Source organism: Phyllobates terribilis, unplaced genomic scaffold (assembly GCF_046119375.1).
Source record: "Phyllobates terribilis strain yellow unplaced genomic scaffold, ASM4611937v1 Scaffold_4__5_contigs__length_816908805, whole genome shotgun sequence".
In the NCBI taxonomy this organism is placed as follows: domain Eukaryota; kingdom Metazoa; phylum Chordata; class Amphibia; order Anura; family Dendrobatidae; genus Phyllobates; species Phyllobates terribilis.
Genome location: NW_027362764.1, coordinates 474,340,598 through 474,352,934, shown reverse-complemented (window position 1 = coordinate 474,352,934; position 12,337 = coordinate 474,340,598). Strand labels below are relative to the sequence as shown.

The following is a 12,337-nucleotide window of genomic DNA, read 5'->3' as shown; positions in this document are numbered from 1 at the left end:
AGTGGTGTAAAATATTATAGATCCACTCACCTGATAGGGTTGTGACAGTCACAACTCCTATAGAATCAGGTAAGGACCACCAATGAGATATGATGCAATAAATGAGGAATACGGTGGTTCAAAGGCTGTGCTGCCTGAGGTTGGAAAGTACGATCACATACGAAAGTGAAGCATGAATGCGGTTTGTGTCAACGCGTTTGAAGGTTTCCAAACCTCTTCATCAGGACCAAACCACAATGATCACACTGGATAGTGAAAGAGATGATTGCGAAGCCGTCAGCGTTTTCCTGAAGCGGCTTTGTGATGGAAAACGTAACGGCTGTGTCGGCATCTAGGTCACGCCATATCCACATACCCCAAGGTTATGTGCACACAGCGTACATGTTGAGCTTTTGAAGAAGAAGACTCTTTTAGTAAACCACTGGCCGCATTCTTCCCGAAGCGTTGTCCTTGGGTCTTTTTGGCCACTTTTCCACCAGCCTTTTTTAGACTGTATATATAAACTAGTTCAGCAATGTCCATATGGAAGTTGCCTGAAGAACGGACTAGTCACTTCTTTTAGCCACTTGATGGCTTTCTAAGCCTGAAATGGGTAAAATAAGCTGAAAAATACGTAACCTAGGCATCATAAGTTCTTTTGACATAGCAGTGCATAGGTTAATTCTTTTTAGCATTCTTTAAGCACTTTATCAGGAGGAACCCACCTAAAAAAAGACACCATGTGAACTTACCCTTAAGCATTCTGAGGGCAATTGTAGAGTTTTTTTTCTGACATTGATTTTTCAAGAATTTGAAGTGGCTTTTTTTTCTTTGCCATACTGAAAAAAATCTGTAGGAGGAAAAACCGCGCCATGTGCAATAAGGCATGTTTTCCATTATAGTCAAGTGTATTTGAAGCTATTCTTGATAAGGGCTTTGGATCAGAATCCACACTGTGTGAACATATACTTTATGTTGAAGCTTACTGTAAAGAAAGCCATTTCTACTACGGCACTGTCTGTACTCTCTCACCGGAGTTCATTGACCTGATTTTACTCATGAGATTGAACCGCTGCGCACATTCACAGCTGCTGTGTCAGTCATGCAGATCTATCTTTCTGCAGTCATTGTGGGAGAACATAGATAATAGGGTTAATGTAATCCACATTGCAAAACTGTGTGAAAGGTTGTGCTCTTAAGTGCCCCCTTGTACGTGTTTATTGGAAAGGAAGCCACGGATACCCGGGTGTAGGACGGATAACTGCTTACTTTGCTCCTCCACTTCTACTCAATTGACCAGATAATTTTGAGCTGAACTGCAGGAACAGATCGTGTTCTGTATTATTGGGCTTTAGCATGTGAGATGACTGAATGCGGAGAATGCAACCTCCAGATTCACTGCCGAACAAGGGAAATCATTGAAGCAAGCCTTGTTTACTAGGCTTCTGATTACTGCTTTTCCAGTTACCACTGATTTGCTGTAGGTGCTCATGGAAAACAAGGCAGGAGAAGCAGTTGTCGCCAGGCAAGCTGTAGGGCGTGCTACCAATAACTCTTTATTTCTTGCAGATAACAGATCCCATTGGTCACAACAAATGATTTGAGTCATCTAGCTGTATTCTATCCATTGGAGATCTGCAAAGCACAAAGGGCATGGAGAGTGAGGTTTTACATGCAATGAAACCAAAAACCTAAAGAGATGAACTGGAATATAAGTTAGTGTGTAAGCGGATGTTCACACTGGCCACTAAACAGATAAAACCCAAGCTAAAAGCATAATAAGTAAATTCCTTGCAGTAAATAAATAGAAGTAGTGCATGAAAATAATATAGGGTGCTTATTTAAGATATTTTTGATCAAAAAAATGTAAAAGCCATCCCACCACGTCACGGTGACCCTATTTGGGACAGACATATGCAATGAGCTAATGGTAATACAAATAGCCTCTTCAGAGAGGGAGAGGAACTCTAATAGTTCCACATATTGGAATCCTAAAAGTCAATATCGACCCCCTTAAAGGACGTTGCAGCATGACTTAGAATAAAAAGCCAAACCGGAAACTCCATTTGCAGACACGTGTTTTAGGGTGTTTGCTCCTCATCAGTGCAAACAGGAAAACTGGTTTGACTGGGTGAGAGGCCTCTAACAGGGGATTTAGGGGTTAGATTTTAGAGTAGATCACAAACTATAGTAAAAGAAAAAAACATAACTACAATTTCCCAGGATATAATTTTTTTTCCTGCATGCTCATGACATTTTTTTATTCTTGAATAATAATCTATACTGAGAGTTGTCCTTTTAAACATATCCATAAGCGTTCTAGTTGGTGTCACTGTGGTCTCCATTGCGACATGATTTGAGATCCGCTCCACTAGTTTAGATGGGCGCAGATCTTACATGGTTTCCTCTGGTCACCTGGTTTAAGAACACACTGACAAGTTAACGGCTCCCCATTAAAGTTGGAGCTTTTTTTCATCAACCTGCAGTCTACAATGTCATAGTTTATAGCACTTGATTGGAGGGCCAGTTGGAAAACACAATGGCCGTCATTTATCAGTATTGAATTTTAATAGTTATATATATTTTTCATATTAAGATATTTTCTTACTGGAAATCATATGCGTTTTTACTGTTAACGTTTTCTGCTCTTACAATTTTGTATTTAAAGGGTGACCAGGGCTGACATATCATTGACCTGTCTGTAGGATAGGTCATTGTTAACAGATCATTAGGATCTGACACTTGGGAACAATGGATAGTGTTGGGGTCTGTATGAAGTCTGTACCTGGGTGCAATTTGGTACTAAAAAACCAAAACTTGCTGTGCTCACCATCCTCGGGTCCAGAGTGTTCATCGCTGCTTCCAGTGTCTGGCATGGGTTGCTGTGCCGATGTCACGCCGACAGCATGGCAGCCAATCAGTGAGCTCAGCAGCTTTGGGTGGGGTGATCCATTGGTGGTGTTGTGTTTTGTTTTTTATTATTACACCAAACTGTGCCCGGTGATTTTAAGATTTCCTGAAATGGGACAATGCCTATAAATTGGGTGCTGAATACTATTTTGATTGATGGCTCATTCTCGGTCATTCTAGAACTCTCCTAACGTAAGTGGCGCAATGCCAATGCTGGGACATGATCAGATGGCACCTTGCTCTGCTATCCGGAAAGGCCATTTATTTCCTCATACACATACATAAAGCCCATTAATTGTGCAACTAGACAATCCAGAAAATGTTGTGTGCCCAGGATGTGGGTACATCTGTAGCTGGAAGGCTAGATGGCATTGTCACTTCCACCGGGTACAGAGCCAAAGAGGATAAATGTATTCTCTGTCTGCATCTTCTGGATACATTGGCACTGCATTAATGAGCATTGCGCTCTAATAGAAAGCCTTATACCAATAAGTAAATGAACCTGTGTACTTACACATAATGAAACTTTCCACATCCTTGGCTGTTAGCTATTATAACACAGTGCTCTAGGTTTCTGATTTTCTTGCACTTTTTGAACATATGGAATTGAAGGATAATTGTGGGGAGGGGGATTGTGGGCGATGTAATAACTAGAATTGCATTGCAGTGAGGTTAATGATAAATTTCACATATTCGGACCATTGTTGCATCACGCTATAAGATCCTGTCTGGTTCTGATACTCCCTGAATGATTCCTCTTGTCTGGTAAATATTCCCACTGAGGGAGCATCGTAGTCCCTGAAGCTAATTAACTGCAGCACTTAAGAATAAGGAAATCTCGTATTTATTTATTTATTTTTTTACTAACCCCCTCTTTTATAGAAATAATGTAGAAAAATATTGTAGAAATAAATTACAGTATACCTGTCCTTTTCATACAAAACCTGTAGAAAAGCATGATCTCTTCTACCACTAGTTGAAACTGCTTTAGATGCTCATACTAGTCTAATGTGTCCAGTAACTGTTGCAATTCTCATGCAATGCAGCATACCATTCACTTGAGTGAGCGGCTTCTCTTTATCAGCCTTCTGCCAGCACTATAGGTGCTGGAGTTTTATTTCCCTCACTTCTCAACACAGCCAGTTATACAGAAGAGAGTAACAGAGTGGCTGACCGTATAGAGTGATTTAGAAGATCTAGCTGTGTCTGGTTGTTAGTTATTCTTAATACTTGGACATGATGCATCTTTTTCCACTGCAGTTTTCCAAAATTATGACAAAAACGCATTGCATTTTCCATAATATTTGAAATTGTTTTCAACATTGCATTTCACTGGAAAAAAATTTACACTGTGCACTTTTATCACTGTTGAATATCATGGCAAAAACAATGCATTTTTGCAGTGCCTTTTGAAAAAATGCAATGTGTGAATGCAGCCTAAGCTTTTTACTTTAATGGGCACTTTGTTGTCAACACATGGTTTTTCCTTCAGTAAGTACCCCGCTACAGGTTTGTGATCAGACAAGGGGCAGTATAAAGCTCGCTTCTCACCAGTACAGGTGCAGGACCCACTAGATTTACTTTGACTGGCGCTTATGAAACCAGTAAGTTGTTTCTCTGTCATTGCCTGCCCTCTAGTGGCAACAAGGAAACAAAAACCGGATTCCTAACTTAACCCTGCATTTGTATGATTATTTCTGCTTAGGGTTATAAGCCATGCTCATCCATAGTATGATGGCATTCTCTGATGTGAATTCAGATGTTTAAAGTCTGCTTTTATTGTAGTTTTGCCCAGACTGAGCCAAAGCCAACTTGGCTACTTCTTGCAGCTTCTTGTATACATAGTACATACAAGTGATAACACACTAGCAGATCCATTGCACAATGGCTAAAACCAGAGCCGGACAGACCCCACTGACTTACACTGGGATCCATTGGGCGTTTATTGTGAAAGGATGTCACATTTGTGGGATTCCATGAGGCTCCTGCGATTCTATGGCGAGAGACTCACAGCCTACAATGTACACTGGTTATAAAATGTATTCCCACATAATGATTAATGACAACATCATGTAAGGAGACCTATTTGTTTTACTGTGTGTTTCGTTGTTCCCATATGGGTACATTATACATTAGCTAATTATTATATTTTGTTATTTTTTAGGGGTGGAGGCCTGGGTTTGGTCTTGGCTAGTGCCGGTTTTGGGATGCTAACGGCCCCCATCATGGAGCTTCACAATCAGAAGGGGTACTTCCTCCACCATGTCATCTTTGCCTGCTGTACTTTGATTTGCATAATTTGCATTCTTCTACTGCCTGAAAGTAAGAACCAAAGCCTCCCGGAAAACATCCCTCACGGAGAGCATTATACCCGCCAGCCTCTCCTACCTCACAAGAAAGGAGAGCAACCACTCTTGTTAACAAACTCTGAACTCAAGGACTACTCTGGTCTCCATGATTCTGTAGCCATGGGGGATGGTGTATCTGAAAACACCACGGTCAATGGTATCAAATCAACATAGCCGGATAACTGCCACGGAGAAACATCTCATGTATTTATTATTTTTTTCCCCTTTGCACAGGTCGTACAGACCAACCTTAGGATTTTCTGATATTGGGGCAACCTCCCACATGGCTGCGAAGTCTGCTTAGGCCCCTTCAACCATATGGGAAAACACCAAAAGGAAATTTAGCCTCTAACACTCCAAGGATATCAAGAAGTGGTTTTGTCTTGAGCAGTGATTTGATCCTAAAATTGGTTTCCTCCGACATACTTGTTACTTAATTTCCAGTTGGTCATTCGTAGGAAAATCAACATTCAAAGACAAAAAAAGTGAATCGAACGATTAACTACTCATTTCTTTGATATAGTAATTCTCATTCTCCATTCCGTAGCCTTGCTTTACATTTACAGCTGCCTAAGTAACAAAACCAGGATGAGAAACGATCTGAGACGATGCGAAGGAGGAACCTAGCAACACAACAGTAGTGGGAGGCTTCTGCTCATCAGTCGGACACTTCTCCACCTATGCCTAAGTGAACATGAAAGGGAAGACCGAGCTAATGGACTCCTCATTCTAATACGTTTCTATTTTTTTTTTTGCTAGAATACTTGAGCAATACAGAACAGTTGGGAAATTGAGAAATACCACTACCTTGAAAGACCTGTTGGCTGCCATTCATTATAATTTGCAGCTACTACTGAGCGTACCTTATGGTTACCCCTCAGGTTTTACGTCTTGCATTGAAGACATTTGGGAAAAGGCTTTTACATATGTGAAGTCAATATGTGCCAAATTCTGCCGAATACTCTTCCCTCCTGTATGAACAGAAAGGTGGCTACTAAAGGCAGAGTTATTTCCCCATTGAGAGAGTTAATGCCTTTGTGATGTATAGCTATTTTGACCACGTGTGCTGGTCGGTAGGAGATTGCTAATTCCTTGCAATACCATTGTAGAGAACATTAGACCCTACACTAGAAGCAAGAAACACCTTACATTGGTTCAAAGCAAGAAACCCTAATTTATTATGGTTGGTTAGGTGTATATCTGGGCTAAATGGTCCCGGATTTTTTTCTGATCTGTTGATTTCACTCAACGGCCAACTTGAGAAGCCTCCTTGACTAGTAGGACTTTCTAAAACCATTCAAAAAGGAATTTCTTTAATATAGGATGGGTGTGAATGTGTAGAAATCATGACAACTCTGGATGGGCAGATACAGGACAATACACAGGCAGGGTATAGCTAATCTCTAGCTCGGTGCAGAGCTTATTTCTACGCAGGTTAAGATAAAATCGTCACCAATTCCATCCTGTAAGTTCTAGTAATGGATGATCCAGGACTGGAAATGTTAGCACCTTGCTTAGGGATTGGCCTTCACAAGGGTATTTCGTCACAGGACCTGCCGAGAAAGGTGTATTCATTGTAACTGTTACATTAGTGCTTTCTAGTTGAATACTGTTAATCATAATGTGAACTATGCTGTAGCTGTTGGTTTTTTTTTAGATGCATCATAAGGAAAAAAGAAAACAAAAAAAAAAGATGGCCAATCTAGTTTTGTGATCTGGAGGGAGGGGAGATGGGGGTTTGTACAGATGCAAAATCAATGTTAGTATTTTAATAAATGTTGCTAAATGTTGTGGAGCCAAAATCACGGGTCACCAAATTGGAAGAAGTGCCATTAAATGAACTGTGAGTGTTGATCACTTTACCGTTGGGATGACTTAAAGCGCACTGCATCCCCTCTAAAACAGTTGGGGATATGATGCACCTTAAAAAAAATAATAAAACAAAAAAAAAAGTAATGTGTTCTGAGGTGTAATGTGAGTGTTTTGGAGGAAATTTAGCCTATTTTATTCCAGGTGTTTAACACCGATCCTTAACATTTCTGTTCCTTTATAAAGTAATAACTTTTAGTGTCTTCTTTGTACAGTATCTTGAAGCAATCATCCATGAATTGGTGACATAGTACTGTAGACCTGTCCAACCACTACTGCTAATCCTGGTGTCATCACCATTATTTTAGGAGTCAAAGCAATAGGTTATACAGGTCACTCATACCAAGCAAAGATTTTATTTGTCTCATTTTAACACTAATGTTACAACTGGCCAATACTAATAATGAAGTAATATATGAGAAAATGTGTAGAATTGAAAGATCCTTCTAGAACGAAGCTATGGCTGACTGATAATAATGTTTGGAATTAGGCAAACTGCTTTTGATGGATCATGTGTTGATGATGACCTGCAAAATAGAAATTAGCCATAAAACTATTTTGGATAAAGTTACATGAAATTTTGTTTCTACACGATCAGCATTTCTCCTGCCACAGGCATTTGTGAAACTAGTCTTTTTTAATGTTTTCTGTACAAGACAAGGACAACGATGTTTTTGGTCTCGGTTTACTTTTAATACATACATGTTTAAGTACATACCTGTTTCGTTTGATCTTCAGGAGTAGTTTGGTGGTACACATCCATAGCACAAGCTTTCAAATTGAGTACTGAAACATGTCTTAAAAACTAAATGTGTGCATGTCACCTGGTTGTATCTGCGCAAAAACTATTTGTACTGTATGTGTACAGAAATAAAAACCCAAAAACTACTCCGCTGCTTGTTTCTGTGAATTATGAATGGTGCTGAATTCTAACAAAATGCATAATTGTGTATTCTCATATTGATTGAGTTCTACCTCTTAGGCTATGTGCACACAAGAGTTTTTTGGGAGGAAACTCTCCAAATCCACCTTAAAAAGTCATAAAAGTCCTCAAAAACATAATTTTCCTTTTAACCCATGACTGCACACCTGAGAGAGGGATCCATCCACCGAAGACTGGAAACCTACTGAAATAAAAGGGCGGTACCTCACCCCCAGATCAGTGCTACTGATAGCTCCATTTTGGCCTGGATGAGGCTAATGTCCGTGTCCGATCCATGGCTTTTGCTGGAGATCCCAGATCTACTCACTCGGGGTCCAATTTGTTGTTCCCAAGTAAAAGGTTTCCATCTGACAGCGTGGAATTTTAAAAGTGCACTGCTGTGGCAAAAAGGGTTTTCCCCAGGGTTAGTTTCCACCTTATTAAAAAGTAGGAAACAAGTAACTTGGAAAAAGTTTTTAGACTTTTCAGGAGAAAAACTAGGGAGCAAAGTCCCAATTAAAGCCTTTTTGGAATTTCTCCAGAAAACGCAAGAGCTAGAATTAGCTACTAGTACCCTTAAGGTTCTGCTATCAGCCCTGGGAGCCTTATATCAGGGCTGTGGAGTTGATGTAATTTTTTTTTTTTGAGGAGTCTGTATAAAATGGACCAACTCCAGCTCCTAAAATTATATAATAAATTCGGTGCAGTAATTCAATGCAGTTTGTGGGGAATTTTTTTTCATAAGAATTTGGGAAAGTTATGAAATGTCCTATAAATGTCTGTCCCATTCCTGATCTAAGGGTCTAGACTTTTAGCTGAGATGAATCTGTGCTACAGTAAATTTATCACTTAAACATGAGCCATGTATGAGGGAGTCATGGAGTCTGAATCTGTGTCATGGAAATTGTGGAGTTAGAGGTTTGGTTTACCGACTCCACAGCCCTAATTTATAGGATTATAATCTGGCAGATAACAGGTGGTTATCTAGGTTCATAAGATCCTGTGTCAGATCTAGGCCAGTGCCAGATCCAAGAATTCCTCTTTGGCATTTAAATTTGGTTCTTGAGGCATTAACCAAGGGTCCGTTAGAACCATTGCAACAATCGTCTATTAAGAATCTTACCCTGAAAGTAATAATATTGGTAGCACTGACCTAGGCTCATAGGGTTGGTGATATCCAAGCTCTTTCTCTTAACCCTTCTTACACTATCAGGTATCAACACAGGTTTATGATGATAGAATTATCTCCCCAAGGTAGCTATGAGGTTTCAGGAGATCACGCTACCTTTGTTTTGTAATAATCCTAGAAACGTAAAAGAAGTTTCACAGTATTGATGTCAGAAGAACGTTAATAGAATACTTGTCAGTGGAGAAAGAGCCAGTCTTTGTTCGTAGGATTTCAGGACTCTAGGATTCAGCGCTCTAGGAAGGGGTGTAAGATGTCGGAAAATACCATGGCATGATAGATTGGGATTGCCATTAGGTTAACTTACTCCGCCAGTGATGTTTCGGTTCCAGAGGGCATTAAGGCTTATTCCACCAGAGCTGTCGCGGCCTCTTGGGTGGAGGTATCAATCAACCAGATTTGTAAGGCCACAGCATGGTCCTCACCTTCAACATCCTTTAGGCACTATAGACTTGGTCTATCCTCCTCTGCTGACCTAACCTTTGGTAGAAGTGTGCTGCAAGTGGTGATCCCTCCTCCTCCCTAAGGTGATTTGTTTCTCTATAAATCTCTCAGGTGTTGTCACGGGTGTGTCAGAAGTAACAGACAGTCGCCCTGAAGTTGGTTGCAGGAGACCTCTACGTTTGGCATTACAGACATCTTCTGAGCGGCTGTCTCTAGGACCCAGCGACTACCTTCCTCTGGCTAATTAACACCCTGCCTGGATGTATAAATACCTGCTGTGTTTCAGAGGGAGGACAGAGCAGTACAACTTCCTCTCTGGAGCTTGAGGACGTGTGCGCATTTGTCTGGAGTTGTCTAAAGCTAAGCAATTTCCTGTTTGTGTACCATTGTTGTCTATAGTGTTTAGTGGAGATAGACTAGTGCTCATCTCCTCTCTTCCCTAGCCTTAGCCATACACCAGGGAAAGACAGGATGAGGCACGCGTGCAGCGAATGATGAAGAGCCAATACAGGGACGTTAGAGGAGACAGGGTGACGCTAGATCAACCTAGGAGGTCTCCACTTCCCCCTTTCCCTAGAGTCTGGGCTTCCTTTCCCTCTTCCCTTAGTGCAACACAAAGTCTTTCCCACACCTTGCATGACAGGTGTGCTCTCATGGGTGAAGGGAAAATTACCAAAATTACTTACCGGAAGAAGCACCATATTGAAGTTCAGATTTTGCTGAAATGGTGAGGGTGCCATGTCACATTGGCACAGATCCCCTGAGGTGCCAGGACAGCAGACCCTCCCCCCCCCATATGTGACCTCATTTTACAAACTAAACCCCCAATGAATTAATCTAGGGGAGCCTTGATCATATTGACACCACATATGCCTCATAGGATTTTATACTATTGGGCGGTGAAGAAACACTAAATTACTTACCGGTAATGTGATTTTCCTGAGCCCATGACAGCACCACAACGAGAGAGGGGATCCGCCCTTCCAGGACAGGAAACCTACATAATAAAAGGGCGACACCTCTCCACCACCTCAGTTGTTTACAGAGCATGAGAGGACACTACTTAATAGTTATATATCCCATGATTTTTCCTTCTACACACCGTGTGAATCAAAGACCACGAAGGAAATGAAAGAAGTGATCAACTTCTATCTGTGATGGGAGGGAATATAAGGGTGCTGTCATGGGCTCAGGAAAATCACATTACCGGTAAGTAATTTAGTGTTTTCTGATCACCCATGACAGCACCACAACGAGAGATTTACAGAGAAAAAAAACTTTAAAGTTAGGGTGGGACCACAACCTGTAGAACAATTTTCCTAAAGGAAAGGACAGCAGAAGATCCCAGATCAAGCCTACTGTGTCTATAGAGGGTGCAAGGTGAAGACTGAATCGTAACCTTACAAAATGCTTGATGGGGACATCCGCTTTCTTATTGTTCTGCCATGGATTCCCCGGATTAGCACAGAAAGTAGGGTGCACAATTTCCTGACTTCTATGGAAATTGGAAGCCATCTTCGGAAGATAGGGTAGCTCCGGAACCAGCCCAGGATATGTATAAACAAAGGATTAACAGACAAAGCTAGAATGTCACTAACTTACCATGCTGAAGTCAGGGCCACCAGGATAATAGTCTTTAATGTGAAGACCCTGAATCCATGGGTTCAAGCAAAGGCTTGTTAGAGCCGTAAGCACTGGATTCAGATCCCAGGGTGCCATCTTTGGACTGAAAATGGGCCTAGATTCAAAACTCACCTTCACATTCCTTGCTTGTTCAATGCAGGTTGGACACTGTTCCAGTAGTCTATGGCTAAAAAGGTCCACTTGCAATTCTCTTCCTCTTTATATGAGGTGCTGTTAAAGATAAAAGGTGAGACTTCGCAATCTGAACTGATTAGACATAAGTGTCATTAGGGATATTGGTAGAGTTTGTCCATAATGGTTCACGTAAGATAAAGCTACTCTGTTGTATGACCAGACCTTTACATGGTGACCATGCATAGATGAATGGAGCTTTCTTATATACTGCCTAAAGCTTCTTTAGGTTAGAGGAACCGGGTCTTTAGAGGCAGCCCCCGGGTGTGTACCTGTGACCATGCTACTACTGGAATGTAGGAGATCGGCGTTATTAACAGCAATATTGCCCTGTTCAAAGTTGTGGCCAGACTGCTTATTAATTTTGACATATAGCAGGACTCCTTATTCTACCTTGGGAGACCACAACTCTTACTCACTGCCCAGTGAGTTCTGCAGCACTCGATAGATCTGCCCATAATCCCGAAATAGTTGAGGTAAACTATTGTCAATGCCTCTTACTTCGATATGAGAGTTATCCTAACTACTATAATTCTCCATAAAGCCTTAAGGCTCATTAACATCTGCATGGAAGGACACAAACTGAAAGCCTAAATCCTTATTTTATGCCAAGAACTATTCTCAGGAAATTTGATGTTACATGTGAATTGGAACCTGATTGTATACCTCCTTAAATGCCTATACTACTATATAGCAATCTGGAACTGCAGATTTACTAGCAGGTCTTATAGAGTCCATTTCCAATGATCTAACTCTCAGGAATCTGTACAGCCCATTCGGGTTATAGCAAACCCAGGTAGGCCTGGGTTAAATAATAGCTTTACAGGTCTTGATTAGGGCACCTGGAGAGCGAAGCACCAGAGC

General features: G+C 41.0%; 1 protein-coding gene across 2 annotated transcripts in view; it reads left to right on the top strand.

Moving 5' to 3' along the window:
- Positions 1-7,994, top strand: part of SLC22A23 (solute carrier family 22 member 23) — a 122,109-nt gene extending 114,115 nt beyond the window's left edge. For both annotated transcript variants that reach the window (XM_073678704.1, XM_073678705.1), the window contains exon 10: positions 5,054-7,994. In XM_073678704.1, coding sequence (XP_073534805.1) covers positions 5,054-5,411 — 358 coding nt within the window. In that variant the 3' untranslated portion in view covers positions 5,412-7,994. The remainder of the gene's footprint in view (positions 1-5,053) is intronic.
- The last annotated feature ends 4,343 nt before the right edge of the window (positions 7,995-12,337 follow it).